The sequence below is a fragment of the Meriones unguiculatus genome, chromosome 20, assembly GCF_030254825.1.
Source record: "Meriones unguiculatus strain TT.TT164.6M chromosome 20, Bangor_MerUng_6.1, whole genome shotgun sequence".
Lineage (NCBI taxonomy): Eukaryota > Metazoa > Chordata > Mammalia > Rodentia > Muridae > Meriones > Meriones unguiculatus.
In genome coordinates, this window is record NC_083367.1 from 23,129,342 (window position 1) to 23,150,004 (window position 20,663).

Genomic DNA, 20,663 nt, shown 5'->3' on the forward strand with positions numbered 1-20,663 from the left:
TAGAAGTGGAAAGTTGATTTTACCATTAAGATCTATCCCATTAAGGAAAAACACATTTGAAATCTACACATCGTGATAGGATGAAATTGCTTCCGAAAATGCATCACTGCTGCTCCTTGGAAAATATTGTAAGCAATGGAGAACCAAGGCAGAAGGATAACTGCAAGGGTGAGCTACTAGTGAGTCTCTGTCTCAAAAAAAAAACAGACTTGGAAACATTTAGGATTATATTAATCCAATCGGTACTAGAGTCTCTAAATTAAATAGCAGGCATTACATATACCAATACAAATCACTTAAGGATACAAAGATTCTACTGCAATTATGTCTTAGTTACTCTTTGTTGTTGTTACTATAAGAAAGTGTCAGACAAAAGCTGTTTGGGAGAGGAAGGGATTATTTAGGCTCAGAGTTTGAAAGAATAGTCCAGCACGGTGGGAAAACCAGAGCAGCAGGAACAGTTGGTCACACTGTATCCAGTTGAGGGCAGCTGGCCACATTGTATCCAGTGGAGAAGCAGAGACAAAAAAATTGCCTGTGCTCACTTTCTCGTTTTTGGAAGACCAGAATCCCAACCCTGGGGATGACCCTACCCACAGTGGGCAGATCTTCACACTTCAAGAAACTGAATAGAGATATCCTGGCAAGTATTCTCAGAGGCTCATCTCCCAGCTGATTCTAGTCACCAAAGGAACATCTAAGGTTAACATTCACAAATTACAAAAGAAGAATTCTTTCATTTTATTGTTGTTTACTAATTATTGTTAAAGACAGTGTCTCACTGTGTACTCCTGCCTAGCCTGGAATTCACTATGTAGACCAAGCTGGCTTCAGACTCACAGAGATCCTCCTACTTCTGCCTCCTGAGTGCTTTGATTAAAAGCATGTGCCACCATGCTAGGCTAGAAGAATTTCTTTTGAAGTTCTCATTAATACTCATTTTCACAGGCAGTGTTTACTAAAATTATGATTTCTGTTATGCAAAGATCTTAAGCAGTTTTTATGTCATCATTATGGTCCGCTGCAACAGTTGTGCATAGTACTGGCAGAGGGAGAGAGAAAAAATTAAACTCTATCCCCCAATTGCTTACATAGCTATCAGCCTGATAGCCTAGAACTATCACCTCTAGGCCTGGGGTAACCAGCAGTCCTAAACACCCCAGTATGTGTTTAGGGCATAGCACGCTGTATGTATAAGCCTTAACTCTGTGATCCCTACTCTAGGACAGTAGGCCTGGCACCAGTGACACGGTGACTTTATTTTTACATCAGTTGTTTTCCCCTTATGTTTTCAAGGCAAAAGAATCGTGTAACCATGCCAACATCCTGACCAAGCCAGATCCAAGAACCTTCTGGACTAATGATGATTCAGGTATTATTAGATCCATGTACTTGGGTCCTGGGGCATGCTGGGTACATTATGCACTGTTTAATTGCTTGCTTGTGCCTAGCCTAACACATGAACACAGTTCGCCATCAATTTTATTTTCATAAACATCTTTTCATTTTATTTCTCTGCTTCCGTATCTGAGGTATATACTCCGTATGGTATAGCTTTGTGGATTTCAAGGTATCTTCCAGTGCTGGGGAACTGAGGGTGGGTCTATTTCTTAGAGTGATGAGGAGACAGAGGAATGACTTAGGCAAGTACGTTAGCTCAAATTTCTTAGGGAACATGATGGTTCATATTTCTGTTCTCAGCACTCAGGAGGCTGAGCCAACATGATCAAGGCCAAGAGTTTAAGGCCAGCCTGGGCTATATGGAAAGGAAAAGATATTCAAAGAACCTAAAGACCTAAAATAAGCCATATATTAAACTCCTAATGGGAGAACAGACAACGGCTGTGCTATAAGATTCAATGGTCAGACGCTATGGACACTGCTCTGGGAGATGAGACACTATGCTCTGACTCATACACTATCAGTCGGGGACAGAACACACAGGCAGAACATACCTGGAGTGTTCATGGTCCTGGGCTTGTTTCCCAGCACTGAAAATAAATCAAAAGCTAAGCAAAATGAAGGAGCCCTTGGATTTGGGCTGGGATTGACGTTCTGTGGTAGAAGGTTTACCGATCATATTTCAGGCCTAGGTTCAATGTGTAGGATTGAGAACAAAATCAGACAGAGGGTAAAGTGTGTTCTAGGAGAGAGAAGACTTTTTCTATGAGTCATAAAGCCAAAAAGCACCAAGTAGACACTAGAAAAGGCAAGGGGCAGGGCTGAAGCAGGAAGGAGCCAAAACAAGGAGGAGAGTGGTGAAAGTGGGGCCTTTCACCTTCTCTCATTAAGGAGGGTCTAATTAAATAGAAAACCCGCACCCATCCTTAATATGTATGTTTGCCTCACACATTTATGAAGTGTGCTCACGGAAATTTAATTCAGTGTCTACAGCAGGCCTGTGAAATAGGAGGGGCCATCTAACCCCAGGAGACTGGAAAAAAGGTGACAGGATGGAACAGGAGTCTGATATCATCCAAAGCCCAAGGCCAGAACAGCCCAAGGCAGAGGCCAGCACAGCTGCTGTACTCCACTACCCGGGGAGAGCAGCTATCTCATGAGGAGCAGCGGGGGCTAACAGCCTGCCTCAGTCTTTTCTTCATAAAACAGAGTAAAAGACCGTGTGTACTAACAGAAGCCAGGACTTGGGAAGGGTGTGTGTGTGTGTGTGTGTGTGTAAAACTCTCGGAGAGGTTTCTTTTGTTCGAAAGAACAAGTTTACAGTCTAAACTTCTTAATTTTATCTACCATTTTTTTTTCTGTTTTGCATTATATATGTCTTCTGAAGAAAGATGAGGAAACATGAAAGTGCTGTGGCCTATTTATGCCATCATTTCAGTCCATTAGCAGAACAATGCCTCAATAAACAAGCAATCTGCTGGCTCAGACTGCTAAGATCTACAGCACAAATCATGAAGGAACAAGGCAGAAGGAAGCCTGGAGAGGGGACAATTTTTGATGTGATGTAAAGAGAATGGCATGAGAAGAGACCTTACCTGGACAGGCCTGAAGAGCTTGGGGTGCTTTTAGGAGGTAGAGAAATTAAGAACACTGAAGGCAGAACATCTCTGAGACAGGGGAATTGTGTAAGCTGGGGTCTACAGGGTTAGGCTCTGTGTCAAAAATTAAATGTATAGTGATAAAAACAGAAGTCTGTCACATCTACTCACTTGGAAAAGATGTTTGTGATTTTGGGGTTATAACGGGATCCCTCTTACAGTACCTTCCCCTTCCTGGTGTGGTTATTCACCCAATTACTGCTTTAAAATCTTCATGTCTAGTGGTGGGATTGTTCCATCAATGTCCCAGTCAGTCAGTTTTTGTCACACATACACGTATGTGCTTATGTGTGTCAGGCATGTATATTTGGGTGCTTTCTGAGTACAGATGATACATTGGGTGACATTCCTCAGACACCATCCAAATTTTTCTTGAGACAAGGTCTCTCTGTGGCCTAGAATTTATCAAGGAGGGTTGGCAGGGTAACCAAGGATCCATCCACCTGTCTGAGTCCCTCACAGTGGGTTCACAAGGACATCAGCACCACACTTGGCTTCAGTGTGAATCCCAAGGACTGACAGCACATCCTCATGCCCACAAGGCACACCCTTTGCCAACTGAGTATCTCCCCTGACTCCTTGCCACATGTATTTTAAAGTTTTGTTGTTAGGGACATAGATTTTGTGTGTGTGTGTGTGATTGTAGTGATTTATTTATTTATTTATTTATGGAGAGGGAGAGAATGAAAACCTTGTTCTGTAGCTCAAGCTGGCCTAGGACTATCTATAGAGTCTAGTCGCCAGCTAGTAGAAAACCTCCTGCCTCAGCTTCCAGGATACTGAGATTACAGATATGAGACACCACATGACTTTTCTTTCTTTTGTTTTTTTAAATTTCTTTGTTTTGTTTTTTAAATTTTATTTTAATTAATTAATTAATTAATTTTAGTGTTTTCAAGACAGGAGACAGGATTTCTCTGTGTAGCCTTGGCTGTCCTCAACTGACTTTGTAGACCAGGATGGCTTTGACCTCACAGCAATCCTGCCTCTGCCTCCCCAAGTGCTGTGTGTATGTGTGTGTGTGTGTGTCTGAGACAGGATCTCACTAAGTGGCCTCGAATTCAGTATGAATTCAGGATGGCCATGAACTCATGGTTGTTCCTCCTGTTTCTGTTCAGCCAAGGGCTAGGATCTCAGGTACTGTTGACCACATCTGGCTCATTTTGTTCTTGTAGACAGCTGGTCTTGGTAGTAGTATCTTCCATCACTTTCACTGTGTCTTCAGCAGAGTTCAAGTCTTCTGAATGCCATGTGTTTTGTTTTGTTTTGTTTGTTTTGTTTTTCAAGACAGGGTTTCTCTGTGTAACCTTGGCTGTCCAGGCCTCACCTTGTAGACCAGGCTGGCCTTGAGCTCACAGAGACCCACCTGCTTCTACCTCCTGAGTGCTAGAATTAAAGGTATGAACTACCATGTCTGACAACCATTTTAACTAGTTTCTCTCTCTCTCTCTCTCTCTCTCTTTCTTTCTCTCTCCCAATGCTAGGGACTGAACTTTAGTGCCTTGTGTATGCCCCTTAAATGTTCTTACATCATATCCCCAGTGATATTTATTTATTTATTCACCTACTTATTTTTGATCTTTATATTTCTCCCAGTACTGTGTTAGTCAGGATGCTGTACAACAGCAGAACTAGTGAGCAGGAAATCCAAGAACCCAGAAATTGCTCAGCCCACGAGGCTGGATGTCTCAGCTGTTTTTCCGGAGATGCTGGAATCTCAAAGAAGTAGACTCTAATGCCAGTGAAGGAATGGGCTTGCTAGAAAGGCAGGAGCAAACAGGCAAAGAGCAAAAGCTGCCTTTTTTTTCCATGTCTTTATATAGGCTCCTAGCAGAAGATGTGGTCCAGATGTGCCTTCTGGCCTCAAGATCTGGACAAAAGGTGTGTGTTTTCTCACCTCAAAGGTCCAGACAAGAAGTTGAGCCAACCACTTCAAACCAAGCAACAATATTTCACTAGTGTGCCCTCCATTTCTGGATCACAGTTCATTTCAGATGTAGTCAAGTTGACAACCAAGAATAGCCATCACAAATACAATAAGCCTAAGTAGACTATACAGTCTTTTGTTGGTTCATCCAGACAGAGTTTCTCTGCATAGCCCTGGCTGCCCTGGAAATGGCTCTGTAGACCAGGCTTACTTCCAACTCAGAGATCCATCTGACTCTGCCTCCTGAGTGCTGGTATTAAAGGCATGCACCACCACACTCAGCCAAATATTATTTTATTAAGAATAAGGAAGTTCTGAAGATCAGTTCCCCCTGCAGTCTGGTAAGATTTTCATTCCCATTGTCCTTTGCGATAGGAAGGCCGGCAAGCTCACCTGCTATACACAGATGCTGGTAGAGACACAAAATGTGTTATTAGGTCTCGTTTTCACATTTAGGGTTTAAAATAAGTGTAAGGGTTCCTGATGCTTAACATGGAGTGTAAGGAAGAGAAGCAGGTTTTGATGGGCATGTACGTAGTCCCAGCAGGCAAGAGGACCAATCACTACAGTTTGAGAGCAGCCTGAGCACACAGTAAGACCAAATCATCTCAGGCAGAAAGATGAAGGAAGGAAGGGAAGAAGATAGTGGTACGGAGAGGGAGAGAGAAGAGTAAAATAAAAGATGAAAACTAATCAGCCCGTTTTCAAGTCTATCCTTCTCACTGGAGTTAGAGTCTCCTGGGCTTTCCCAGCGTGCACTCAGACACTACGCAAACAGGCCAGGCAAGTGCAAGCTCATTTCTGCTATCCTTTCAGGCTGAAATGTGAGCTGTTGGCTCTTCATACAGCTTTGTTTGCAGCTGCTGGCCCTGTGTTGTCCTGAAATATCCTTTAAATTAGAATTTGACCATAGAATGAGTCTCCTCACACTTTCACCGTGTGTTTTTCCCATTGCTGTTACTGGCAGTACCATTCTCTGGCAAAAGAGGCCAGGTGGTGAGTGGTCCAACAACAGATTTCTCTTGAGGGCCATTGTTTTATCCAGGCACTTGCCTGCCAGGTAAGAGAATGGCTCCTTGAAGCTCTTCCTGGATTTCTTCAAGTCTGCTTATATCTCAAGTTACTTTAACCCCTACATTGTCAAAATGTCTAGGCTTAGTTCTGTTTGATCATTTGTTTCCCTTTCCAGACAGTCGGGCTGTGTAATCCAGGCTACTTTCAAACTCTTGGCATTTCTCCTGTCGTCGATTCCCAGCCTCTGGGGTTAGGGGCATAAACTACCAGGCCCAACTAGATTATTCTGAGGGGAAAATTAGAGAGCCATAATCACAACCGAAGTCATTTTTTCCCCTGAGGAGACAAGTTAACACCCTCCATGTCTCAGATTTTTGTGTGTATAGTTTGTGTGTGTTTCTATGCCTGTGTGTCTTCTCTAGATTGTGTATGTATGTTAATATGTGTGATGGTGTGTGTGTATGTCTGTATTTGTGTGTGTTTGTTGTAGAATAAATGTGACATGAAAGTGGAAGGGGGAACACCGGGGAGGAAAGGAACACGTGGGGAAGGTGATCCAAGGAGATGGGGATGGGGAGGAATGCAGCGAATAGCATCAATCATCTGCCGTAGTGATGTGTAAAAGAGGAAATACGCTTGGTAAGATAATCAAATAATGAAGTTTTTAGAAAGAAAGGATGGAGTTACTTTGGATAGATGGATAAAAAGTCATGTACTATTAAATCAAATTCTTAGGGCCAGGTATGGGCTCCCTCTCTATAGGTTGTTAGCTAGGGAGGATCTTGCAGAGCCCACAATAATGTAGGCAACTGTCCAAGCTGTTATCTGCCCACCAGAACTACATGGTAAGACCCTATGGATGAAAGTACCACATGCCTTGGTCACAGGACAGAGGAAGTTCAAAGCTGGAACTGGAGTGGAAGCTTTCTCCTTGTTGGCCAGCCCTGGGAATTCCAGAAGGTGCTATGTAGGCTGCTTAGGGAGAATTCTCATTAAGTCTTACTCAGCTGTGGACATGTTGTTCAAGGTGAGCCTTCTGGCACAATTTGACAAACTTGTTATGGGGGCAACCAACCACTCTCTGATTGGATTTGGTGCTGGATCCATAAGAGAAAATTATCCTCCAGTATTGTAAACCGAGCCAAAAGCCTGTGGCTGTTGAGATCATGTGCCCTAGTGAGAAAGTTTCTATAGTTTTTTTTTTTTTCTAAGTGGACATGATGTGACCACCAAATTACCTTCTAAATAACTGTTTACATCCATTGAACGCTGCTGCATTCCATCAGCTTTGCTCAGCGAGGCTTCATTGTGCAGTGAGCTGCAGCGACTGCAAAGACTTGTAACTGGTCAAAGTACATGTAATAGATGAGTGTTGGCTGCCCAGTCGTAAATGGGCTATCTCCAACATTCCCCTCACCGTTCAAGGAACCTTGTAGAAGATGGGGCAGAAAGCAGGTAAGATCAGAGAAAGGTGGGGCGGGCAGCAGTGTGGAACTCTGCCACGACATGGCTGTGGCACCCTAGAGCTCTCAGCAGGTGTGATTTCCTGTATGAGGGCCACACTCTGGGACCTGTCAACGCCTTGTCAAAGGAGGCGGAGCGGCTTCTGCAATCAGTTCTGCTGTCAACTCTGGATTCAGACCATCTAGCTTTTTAGAAGTTGAAATTTGATCGCTGGTGACCTTGGTGTGACAATAGCTGCTGATACTCTTGACTGATTAGCTTATTGGGTCACACACACACACAGTCCTTTACATTGACAAAGGACAGGCTTCTTGTGAACTCAGTTTTCCCTTTGCCAAGTACAACAAAGCATAACCATCACCGTGAAAAACCAGGACAGGAAAAATGGACACCGTAAGTTGGAACCACCAAGTCCTTAGCCATCTCACACAGCTCCTTAAAATAATTCCCAGGACATTCGGTTCCTCAAAGTCCTTTCATATGGCACAGGCACAGTTAAACATGTGTTGGACAAATGAGTATAATTAGCTCTCACCAAAACTTAAAGGTGGAGTGTGTTCCATTTCGAAGGTTTTATGGAAGAAAACCCATCAGAAGGACAGAGGTGTTTTCTGCCTCATTTACTACTTCCTACTGCATCTATTTCTATGACTCAAACTTGTGTGTACGTGTGTGGTCATGTCCGTGTGTGTGTGTGTGTGTGTGTGTGTGTGTGTGTTTAAGACAAGGTCCCACTGTGACCTAAGGTCTCAGACTGAGCCAAACTCATGTCAATCTCCTGCCCCAGTCTTCCAAGTACTGGGGTTACAGTCACGAGCTACCATACCTGCACCCAGAACCTGCTGGCCACAGGCACTCTCTGTTTCCGGAACCATGTCTTTCTCAGTGGGTCGTGTCTGGGGTAGTGGGGAGCTGCCCAGCTTGGCAGTCTGCTGTGGTTAGTGTGGCGAACTAAGAGTGAGGACTCCTGTGTCTGCAGCAGGTGTCAGGACACTAGCTGCCGTGGCTTCCTGCGAACGACGTTCCCCCAGGGTGACTTCATTTCTTCCACCAGCACAAATGGAACCATAATAACACAGCGCGAGCTTCCGTTTGTGTTCAAGGAGATAATGCAGCCGAGTTATTGGTGTAACATGTTGTTAGTGGGCAGTGTGTGTTAGCTCTTTTTGGAGGAAGAATTCTGTTTTTATAGGACATTTTACACATTTACATTTGCTGTGGGTTGAAGGAACAGCATGTTTTGGTTTATTATTACTTTTACTATTTTGTGCCTTGCTGGACCTTTGGCAGCTTCCATTTTCCCTGAACTTTAAAGCCGCATCATTTATTGAACCTTATTATCTAGGGCCCAGACCAAGACTGACAGGCTTCCTGCACACTATGGCCTCGGCCTCCTGCAGCCGGAGATAACACAAGGCATTGCCTGCTCGTTTAGATTAAATAGCTCCCTTTATTTCTTGTTTTGGCTCTTAACTGCCTTTAATCTTTAAGCTGTTTAGCAGGTGACTGACAAGGTAAGGTTGTAAAGAGATTTCAGGTCTTTCTTTGGGCCGAAACAAACTTGTCCACATTATTCTTCTCCGTGGGCTTTATTCTGTGTGCTTCCGTTTAGTCTCGGCTAAAGAGAGAAAGAGAGAAGCAAGTTTTTCTTGAATCTATAGAATCCTAAACAGAGAGCGTTGAATTCTCTTCTAGACGCGGTGGCGTGTTTGTGTTTTCCTAGCGCTGGGAAGGCGAAAGCAGCAAGAGCAGGAGGTCAAAACCATCCTATCCTATAGAGTGGGCTTGAGAGCAGCCTGGGCTCTGTGAGACCCTATCTCAGAAGAGCCAGGGACACAGGAAAAATTTGCTGTGTTTCAGCACCCACGGCATTTACAGCAGTGGTAAATGGAGGCAGCAGTGACTGTCCTTTGAGACCCCTGTGCTGGGACATGCAAAGAGCCACGCTTACGTAGCATTTGAGTTATGTTTGGCACCAGGGTTTGTCAAGTCCCCGCCTCATGACTGTCCCTCCGTCAAATGCGTGTGTGACCACAGACCCAATTTAGCTCATCAGGGAGGAGCCCCTCGTGCCCAGTAAATTAAGGGTTGGGCCTTCTGCGGCTTTACAAATGGAGCGAGATCTGTCTCTGCCTTTGCGAGGCTCAGAAACGTAGCTTCCTCCTTGTTCTGACTAAAATGACCTCTCATTTCTGCCATTTGACTGGAGGATAAACTGAGAGTATTCTACACCGTCTGGTTTTCCTGGTTCCCAGGATTCTCTGCGAACGTCTTCACATCGGGCAGATGCTATTCCACTTGCAATGAATTTATATCCCACCAAACTCGTGGCAATGTGAAAACATACAGCCGAAAAAGCGTTTAGCACACGCAACCCACCGAACGTGATAGCTTAGTTTTTGCTCGGGACATTCCCGTCCGCCCACGCCCACAGTAGACTGCTGTGAGGAAGAATCTGCCCGTATATCACCGATCAAGCTTTTTAGAAGGTGCAACCTCTGTGGAAGACACATTACTCTAGCACAATCACATCAAAAACCCCAGCGCTCTCCTGTGCTTACGAAGGCTCAGTAGGTAAAAGGTTGCTTGCCACCAACCTGGCTGCTGGCCCCAGGATCGCCGTGGTGGAAGGAGAAAAATCGAGTTCCTCGAACTGACCTCTGAGCTGCACATTCACATTGTGACCTACCCACCCCCTGCACGTGTACACACACTCACAGACACACACACACACACACACACACACACACACCAAACAAGGTAATAAAACCCACTGAACTATTTTTTTTTAAAAACCTGTAAATTGGACAATTGTAAATTAGTCACCCTTTCTACCTCCTTGTGCCTATCTTATTCAAATTACTTATTTCACACTTAAGAACTTTTTCAAAGTCTTTTTCTGTCTGTCTGTCTGTCTGTCTGCCATCCTGTTTGAAATAGGGACTGGCCTGGAACTCACATTGAAGACCAGGCTGTTGTTGAACTTGTGCAGATCTTCCTGCCTCTGCTTCTGCCTCTGGAGTGCTAGAATGACAGGCACTTGGTTTTCATAGCATTAGGAGAGTTTTGTTTTTGTTTTTGTTTTTTTCTCTGCTAAAATTATATCAGGAAATTTTGAATGAGGATGGCTGTGCTTGCTTGCCCCCTTGACTACATCCAGAACAAAACCCAAAAATGGAGGGCACACCTGTGAGGAAGCTTTGCTTCTTTTGGAGCAGGAAGATCCACTTCTAACCCAGATCTTGAGACAGGAAGCACTCAGGAGGTAGAGGCAGGTGGATCTCTTGAGTTCATGGCGATGCTGATCTTCAAAGCTAGTTCCAGGACAGCCAGGGCTACACAAGACAGAACTATTTTGGGCAAAAGAAGCATTTGGGCGAGGAGCTATTTTGATTCAAATTATCTGCTCCATATGTATATGTGTATATTTGTGCTGACATATACACACATTACAAATATAAATATATAAGGCAATATAAGAAAAATTTGATGAAGAAATGGTTTTCGCAATTTTTGTCCTTAATAACAGTACTATATTTTGTTAGATAAAATACAGATTTTTGAGACAAGATATCCTATATTTCAGGATGGTATGGAATTTATAATGTAGCCATGATGACCATAATAATCTTTAATCCAGATTATTTGAACTGGAAGGAGATATGCCTTTAACTCAGATCTTGAGGTGGGAGGACACACCTTTAATCGGGGCCACACCTTCTGCTGGAAGTGAAGTCTATATAAGAACATGCAAGAAGGGTGCTTTTGCTCTTTGCCTGCCTGTCCTCACCTTGCTACCAAGTCCATTCCCTCCCTCGAAGTAGAGCCTCCTTCTCTGGGATTCCAGCAGCTGACATACCCAGCCTCCCGGGCAAGCAACTACAGTGTTCTTGGACTTTCCATCCACAGCCAGCTGTTGTTGGACTAGCTGGGCTGCAGCCTGTAAGTCATTCCAATAAGTCTCCTTTCTGTCTATAAAGAGACTCATTCTGTAAGTTCTGTTTTTACTCTAGAGCACTTGTTCTCCACCTTCCTAAGACCGCAACCCTTTAATACAGTTGTGTGGTGACCCCCAACCACAAAATTACTTTTGTTGCTACTTTCATAACTGCCGCAAATCATAATGAAGTATTTGGTATGCAGGAGAGCAGATATGTTCCTTCAAGGGGGGTCATGACCCGCAGGTTGAAAAGTGCTGTTCTAGAGAAACCTGAATAATACATTTTGTCATTTAAAAAAATGAAAGATAAATGGATTGAAGGCAATTCATGCTTTTAGGAAAGTTACCTTTCTCCTATTTCAACAAATTTTCCCTCACTTTATTTTTTTATCTCAAGATAATGGTTCAAAACTACCTAGTGATGTTAGTTGCAGCTAATGTGAAAATGTTCTAATGTGCTGGGGCTACAGTTCAGGAGGTGGGGTGACTGTACCTTACATGCTCAAAGCCCTGGGCTCCATCCCCAGTACCATATAAGCCACCTCTTGGGCAGTAAAGATAAGGGGTCAGGAGCTCAAGGGCACACTCAGCCACAGAGCAGCGAAAGGTCAATCTGCAACAAATAAATCTGAAGCCAGCCTAGATCTTATTTTATTTGTCATTACTATTATTAATTTTTTGGGACAAGGTTTCTCTGTTTAATAGAGTCCTGGCTGTTCAAGACCAGAGTGGCCTTGAACTGACAGAGATCTACCTGCCTCTGCCTCAGGCGTGCTGGGGATAAAGACATGCCAATGCACCACCACATCCAGCCCTAGGATCTTATTTTTAAGTTCTTTTTTCTTTTCTTTTTTAAAGTTCTAATGTATTTGATTAATGTGCTGAAATATCAATCTCTGGTAGCTTTCTTTTTGCTCAAGAAGGATATTTTATAATACCTAATATATAGAAATCATTCAGAGGGGAGCTTTCAGCAAATTCAATTTGGATTTACTCAAGTAAAGGATTATTTTTTGTTTGTTTGTTTTTCAGGACAGTGTTTGCTCAGTGTAACCCAGCTGTCCTTGAACATTGTAGACCAGGCTGGCCTCAAACTCCGAAATTAACTGGCCTTAGGTCAAGCAAAAGATTCTATAATCTTCTAAGCTTTTCAGAATCAAAGGAGATTCAGGATCAGGAATGGTGGGCAAGCCTATGATGGGCATTAGGGAGGTAAAGGAAAAGAAGGTCATGAGTTCAAGGCCACCCTGTGCTACATAGTGGAACCAGGTCACAAACAAAATGACAGACCTAATTAGAAAAGAGATTTATTACTGATTAGTGATGGTGCATGCCCAGCACTCAGGAGGTAGAGGCAGGTGGATCTCTTGAGTTCATGGCGATGCTGATCTTCAAAGCTAGTTCCAGGACAGCCAGGGCTACACAAGACAGAACTATTTTGGGCAAAAGAAGCATTTGGGTGAGGAGCTATTTTGATTCAAATTATCTGCTCCATATGTATATGTGTATATTTGTGCTGACATATACATACATTACAAATATAAATATATAAGGCAATATAAGAAAAATTTAATGAAGAAATGGTTTTCGCAGTTTTTGTCCTTAATAACAGTACTATATTTTGTTAGATAAAATACAGATTTTTGAGACAAGATATCCTATATTTCAGGATGGTATGGAATTTATAATGTAGCCATGATGACCATGAACTCTTTCCTTCCTTCCTTCCTTCCTTCCTTCCTTCCTTCCTTCCTTCCTTCCTTTCTCTCTCTCTCTCTCTCTCTCTCTCTCTCTCTCTTTCTTTCTTTCTTTTTTTTTTTCTTCTCAAGTTGTTTGAGCCAGGGTTTCTTTGCAGCCTCACCTGTCCTGGAACTCACTGTAGACCAGGCTGGCCTTGAATGCTGAGATCTACCTGCCTCCTGCCTTTGCCTCCCAAGTGCTGGAATTAAGGGTGTGTGTCACCACTGACCATGAACTCTTGTTTCTTCTGCCCTTTCCTCCAAAGTGTTGGAATTACAAGCATGTAATGGCACATGTGGCAAAATACACTTTCAACATTTAAAAACTATTTTGTAACTTTAAAAAACTGTACATACGAGGGAAGTTAGCCAATAACCAATAGTTATCCCAGGAATGAAAATGGTTCATTAAAGGGCAGGTAAGGACAGAGCTTTTTCCAAGTTAGTTTGTTTACAAGGTGTAACTCTGGCTGTCCTTGAACTCACTTTGTAGACCAGGGTAGCCTTGAACTCAGTTGTGCCTTCCAAGTACTGAGATTAAAGGCATGTGCCACCACAGCCAGATGTGGACTTTGCTTCTTAATAAAATGAATGGAGAGAATGGGTTGGAGGTGTGTACAATAGGGGAAATTAGAAATGAGAATAGAATTAGACATTAGCGAAGAGAATTCATACAAAACAAAACATTGCTCCCAGTTAAAACTCTGGGTTTTTTTATGGTGTTGACTGACAGAAAATAGAAAATGCAAGAAGACTTAGGAAAAGATAGTCTCGGGGTGGCTTCGGGGCCCTGGAATATGGATCCATGAACCATGTGACTCCCTAATCTTCCGTTTTCAGAAATGCATGGCCATCAGCTGTTTCCACTGATGAGAGTTTAGTTGCTTAGGGGAGAATTTTGTGCTAATAGCGTGGTTGTACTGTCCTTGTGAATATTAAATGGCGTAACCTACTTGAGTCCTCAGATTGTTCACCTGCCTAATCTCATCTGTCTCTCCCATCATCCCTGGGGTTGGCAAAATGGCTGTTAACTGTGAAGGACTTTCCTCAGCCTAATGAGGAATCCTAAATGCTGAACAGAACTGGAGTGCCAGAGTTTCTGGATACCCTGCCAGCTCTGCTTTACTGCTTCAGCAATGGCAGAACTGTGGCAGAAGCCTGAACACGCACACAGGTGTTTGGGGAAAGGACAATTCAAACTAAGATGTAATCTTGCCAGTAAACCCAAGGAACTGGCGACAGAAGCCAGAGCCAAAGTGCAGGATGAAATGTGTTGTCAGCCCAGTGCTGTCCGGAGTTCTTTGGAGAAACAGACAAGTTTACACCCTGGAAAGCTCAGCCTGTAAAAACATGGGTAGAACTGTAATATGAATAAAATGCTGAAAATGCATGTTTAAAATAGTTACGGCTATCTATGCATAGTTGAAGGGCTGTAAGGGTCAGATAAGGGTTTAGACTACAGATAATCTCTGTGAGTCAAGAGATAGGCTGCTGTCCGTGATGCCCCACTGTGGGTCGATGTAGCTTGAGTATGTTTAAGGTAAAATGGACTCAGCAGGGATGTCCCATAGCTTAGATGTTTTCCATAGCTTTTGTGTTTCGTATCATTCTGTTGAAACAGAGTCTCACTAGCTATCCTGTGCTGCCCTGAAATTCAAGTTCCTTCTACCTTACCTCTACCACCACGAGTGTTGGAATTATGTTTATTGGTTTAAAACTGGGCTTTTAGCATCAGGAGCATCTAGATTTGCTTTCTGGCTCTGTCCGAAAGTTGCAGATCTCAAGAGATAGGAGTAAACAGTTTTTCAGTCATGGGAATTGCGTGAGGAATCGCATAGAGCATGTTCTGCATAGTGTCTGGCACTTATTAAAAGCCATTCAACAAATGCACTTACAATGGACGGTGAAACTGCAGAAGCTACAGAGAGAATCACTTCATTTCCGCATATCAGTACATCCTTAGCCTCCTTAGGACCTTAGAACGTGAAGAAGAGCTTTCCCTTGATAACCTACATAAGGATAGTAGAGCCTGGCCTAACAAAGAACACTTGGTGCCAGCTGATTAGGGTGGAGACAGGCTTTTGGAATGAAGATTACTCCAAGGGAAATCAGATAAGATAAGGCTGGAGAGAGATGTCTCAGTGGTTGAGAGCTCTGGCTACTCTCCCAGAGGTCTTGGGGTTTGGGTCCCAGTACCCACATGGTGGCTCACAATCATATGTAACTCCAGTTTTGGGAGGTTTGACATCTGGCTTCCTTAGGCACAAGGCATACACTTAGTTCATAGACACATATGAAGGTAAAACACCCATACAATAAAAATCTTAAAAATGAGAAAAATTAGACAAAACCTTTACAAATAGCTAGAGTTATAATTAACATCACACATGGCTACAACAGCCTTATAAGAACATAATATTAATGCTATGAGGACCAACTCTGCTACCTTGCTGTGTACCTAAGGCTACTCTGTGGCCTTAGGAAGACCTGGTCCTGTCCCTCTTATAAGCAGGAGAGCTTGCCCTGGAGGCTTGAATGAGGAAGAGCTAGAAGATTGATCAACTCAGCTACCACCCAGGCCAAGAGCCAAGGCTCACCTGAGTGAGTTGGCCCATCCCAACATCTATCCCTTTTATGAGCTGGGGCACATGAAGGGGCCAGTCCTGCAGAGCCAAAGCTACGGGATCTCCATGACACAGGGCATCAACAGGATATCTGAGAGGAGTCCTATATGGCAGAAGCCAGAGACCTTGAATGAGCCTAATGATTCATTGCAATGAGCATTTGCAAGTAAAGCTGTTTGGGCAAAAGGGTACACGTGTGACACCCTGTGACATACTACAGCAAGATTTTTTTTTCATTATTTTTTAATTTTAATTTATTTTTTTGTTTTGGGGTTTAAGGGAAGGAGGTAGATATCAAGGGACTGGGAGATGAGTAGGATTGGGGTGCACGGTGTGAAATTTACAAAGAATCAACAAAAAGTTAAAAATAATTCTATAATGCTGGTGGGTTGTTTTGTTTGTTTGATTATTTGGGGGTTTTGTTTTTGTTTGTTAGTTTGATTGGTTGGTTGGTTGGGTTTTCAAGACAAGGTTTCACTGTGTAGCCCTGGCCGTCCTGGAACTTGCTTTGTATACCAGGCTAATTTTGAGCTCATGGAGATTCACCTGCCTCTGCCTCCCGAGTCTGGGATTAAACACTTGTGCCATCCCTGCCCAGCTATAATGCTGTTTTTAAAAGAGATAGGAGGGAATAATAGTCCCTTTCAAACTTTTAGAAACCTGTAATCTCCAAGAATTGAAAAATTTAAGACCACGGGATGTAGGGATATCAAGTAGGAGTTATATAAAAACTATGCTTGTCGTTTACATTTCTGCCCTTTAATTATTTATGATAAAAAATTTATTTATTGAGGCCAGGCATGAGGTTGTTTGCTTATAATCTCAGCAATTGGATGGTTCAGGCAGAAAGATGACTTCAAGGTGACCTCAGCTACGTTGGGGAATTCTGGGCTAGCCTGTGCTGCATGGCAGCCTGTCTTAAAAATCAAATTAAACAAACAAACAAACAAAACAAAAAAAAAAAAAACCCAGATATTTAAACCCTTGATCTTACGTAGATGTGCTCTTACAGTTAGGCTATGAAGCTTTAGCGTGGAAGTTCTGGTGATTATAAAAACTTACATAGATATAAAGGTAAAAACAATCAGCTTACCCTCAGGAACTCTTCCATAATAAATAATTCCCATCAAAATTTGTCTTAGACTTTTAAAACTTAAGAAATAGAGATGAGTAGGAGAAATTTTGGTGGGCCTGGGAGAGAAGAGACTTGTTCATTAGACACCGCCAGTATTTATTCGGCATCACTTAGTGAAAGGCATACGTAGGTGGGGAAAGCAATTGACTAGACAATCTGCTTTTATTGTGTTTCAGAATGTTAGCGAAATGTAAACATGTATGTATTCCTAACCTCCCGCTTCAGTTGACTGGAGGCAAGCGAACAAGGTGTATTTCAAGTCATTAAAAACAAAAACTGTGGGAAATGGGCAGGCAGCCTTACACATCTCCTGTAGATACAGGGTAGCCCATTCCAGAAGCATTAATGAGCATCTCCTACAAAGGATGAAGAAGCCACAAGCCACAGCTTTTCAGAGATTTTTGGTCATGGGAATTAAGTAGCTGTGCCCTGGCATCCAGAGACTCTTGATCTCCCAGGTCATGGGAATGCTTGTGAGGCACAAAACTGGGGTGAAGTAGCGTTTGTACTTTCAGTCACTGACATTTTCACACATATTGACTGACTGGATAGACAGTCCTATTGGATGGACAGACATCCTGTACCAACACTAGGTAGGAAACGTTCCGAAAATGCTGAACCCTAATACCCCAGTCTCAGCATACAACATCTCATGTTTTTAATTGCTCAGTAGGAAACCAGGGCTATATTGCATTTTCATATCTGTGATATGAAGCCTGTGGGTAACACCAACACGTCACTGATACTGTCATTCAAGTATGTACGGTCACAGAAATGAATAGATTCCCCACAGCGCTGTGTCCTACAGGATATCTCGAAAGGACAGTAGTGAAGAGACTTCTCAGTGGACAGAACTTAAGAGGGGGCATCTGGCCCCACACACTGATTGTAAGCAAAATGGCCAGAAGTATTCCTGTGTATCAATGCATGGGCTGTGGCCGCTGGGTCAGGGAGTGGACATACTGGAAGGGACACAGTCAGCAATAGGGTAACAGGGAAATGTGGGGAAGAGGTACGTAGGCTGAGAGTGTCTCTGGACTTGGCAAAAGATGGGAAGATATTTTCACGTGCCCTGTGAAGGCTAAACAAAAGGTGGTCTCAGCAGAGAAGGCCTTTAAAACTTCAGTGGGTTGATGGTATATTCTTATAGTCCTAGTGCTTGGAGCAAGGGGGTAGTAGGATCAGAAGTTCAAGGCTACCTTGAGACTCTCAAAAAAAAAGAGTGAGTGGATAAGATGACTCATTAGGTAGACAGATGGCACTCAGCCAAGGCTGTTCCATGCTTTGCTCAGTTTTCGGTGGAGTTATAAACAAAGTGGCCGTGGTTGCAGGCGTGGGGGTTGTCTTGGATGCATTTCTTTTGCTGTGTTAAGATACCGTGACCAAGTCAACTTCCACAAGAAAGTGCAGGGGGGACCTACAGTTTCCGAGGGTGAGTCCATGGCCAGTCATCATGGCAGGAAGCGTGGCAACAGGCATGGCCCCGGACTGGTAGCTGAGGGCTTTCGTTCTGACCCATGGGCACAAAGCAGGGGTTGGGGGTGGAGGAGCTTAACCGGCAATGACCTGGGCTTTTAACATCCTAAAGCCTACTTCCACCGACAAACCTCTAACAAGGCCAGCAAGACTTCATTGTTGTTGTTCATTTTCCGACATGGTCTTTCTATATAGCCTTGGCTGTTTTCTGGAACTTGTTCTGTAGACCAGACTGGCCTCGGACTCAGATTTGTCCTCCTCTGCCTTCTGAGTTCTGGGATTAAAGGCATCCCCTTGGCTGCTTAATCCTTCCCAAACAGTTCTATCAATAGGGGACTGAGTATTCAAATATACTACATAAACCTATATAAGCCACCCTTATTCAAACCAAGAGATTGTATAATGAGCTAACATTGTAAGTTTTTACTCACCAAAGTCTCTGACATTGCTCACTATTGTCTATGATGGTAGAGTATCAGCAGAAAAGACCAAATTGAATCCCCGACATGACACCATTTTCTATAATAATAATCCAGCAAGTCGATGCTATTTGATCACTTTTCCCGTAGACAAGGCGGTGTTTTGTCCTAGTTGGAACAGTCATTCTGGGTGCATCCTTTCACATGCTGCTTCTGCTAATGCTCCACAATACAGATCACACAACACCGTACGCGCTGTCCTGCTCATCTGCCCGGGAACGTCACATCATAGCTGAAGAGCTACAACACTGAGCTTGTGTGTATGGGATCTAGTGACCTTCCTGTGTTTCCCATCACCCTGTGGCAGATGATTTAGTCACAGAACACTCCTTCTGAAATCTCAGTTACACTGACAATGCTCAGCAGGCTGGAGCAAGCTTCTTCGGATGGCTGTGTGTGGTAGTTAGAATGAGAATGGCCCCCATAGGCTCATAGGTTTGAATGCTTGGTCCCCAGTTAGTGAAACTGTTTAGGGAAGATTAAAAAGTGTGACCTTCTTGGATGTAGTCTGTCTCTCCGTATTGGCTTTGAGGTTTGGGCCCAGGTTCTCTCTCTGTCTCTCTCTCTCCCTCTCCTCCTTGCAGACCAGAATATAAAGCTCTCAGCTACTGTTTCAGTGGCATGCCTGCCTACCTGCCTGCCTGCTTCCTGTCATAATGTTCATGGCCTGGCCCTCTGATACTGTAAGCCAGCCCCCAGAGAAATGTTTTATTTTATAGATTGGCTTGGCCATGGTGTCTCCTCACAGCAACAGAAGATTAAGACACTATGAGTGTTTGGAATAGACATCTTGTGCATTTTCTCCCATATGATTTCCCCCCATAGCCAGAGTTCATGGTTATCTGCCCAAGGGATGAAGGGTTGGAAGTGGAAATGGCACCACTCATTATATCCCTAATGACTCAACTAACAAAAGTTTTACTTCTCGCCTCTATAACTTCATGCTCTGTTGGCCTAGATATGTTAGTTCCAGAGGGAAAATGTTTTCACCAGGAGACACAATAAAAAATTCCATTGAACTGGGAGTTAAAACAGATGGTTGACCACTTTGGACCCATCATGTGTCTAAATCGACATGGTAAGGAGAGGGTTACAGTATTGATGGGGGTGACTGATCTGGCCCAACAAGGGGAAACTGGACTGGTACTCCACAGGAGGCATGGAAGCATGTATCTTTGTACAGGAAGGAGCTCCTACCTCTCTGTGTTTTATTTCCTGGTTCAAGTCAATAGGAAATCACAAGAACCCAATTCAGGGGGAATATGAAGGGCTTAGACCCTTCAGTAGTGAAGGCTGTCTCACCCTCCCAGTTTAAAGAACAAACAACCTAGTTTAGAGTTTACTGCGGAAAGGAGGAATATAGATCGGGGATCTGAAAGTGGTTGTACACTCCAGCTATACTTCTGTGAGCAGTTGCAGAAAGAGCTGTTGCTGTGAAGTAATCTTTACGTTTTATTAAAACTACCCCTGTGCATATACAGTGGGCATGTTGACCAAAGGCTGTTTTTGCCCCTCCTTATTCCATCTTCAGGTAACCTAAGATGTATTCACTTCATCTCTTATTTAAGACTTGAGCTATCAGGAAGAGTAGAGAGCATTCCTCTCGGAGAAGGGGTTACTGCATTTTTGGTTAGGCGCAGGATAGATATATCATGTTGTCTTTAATTTGGAAATTAAGCATAGTTTAAAGAGCTCGGTGTAGTCTTTAGGTTGACAACAGGTTGATTTCTTATGGTTAATTGGAGTTACCACATTCTCTGAATGAAGGCGTAGCTAAAGGGCTGGTGTGTGTGTGAGAGAGAGAAA

At 43.4% G+C, this 20,663-nt stretch overlaps 1 protein-coding gene across 1 annotated transcript in view; it reads left to right on the forward strand.

The window, feature by feature from the left end:
- Sgk1 (serum/glucocorticoid regulated kinase 1) overlaps positions 1-20,663 on the forward strand; it is a 118,662-nt gene that overhangs the window by 86,112 nt on the left and 11,887 nt on the right. The window contains exon 3 of the mRNA XM_021640308.2: positions 1,297-1,372. Within this exon, the coding sequence (XP_021495983.1) occupies positions 1,297-1,372 (76 nt within the window). The remainder of the gene's footprint in view (positions 1-1,296; positions 1,373-20,663) is intronic.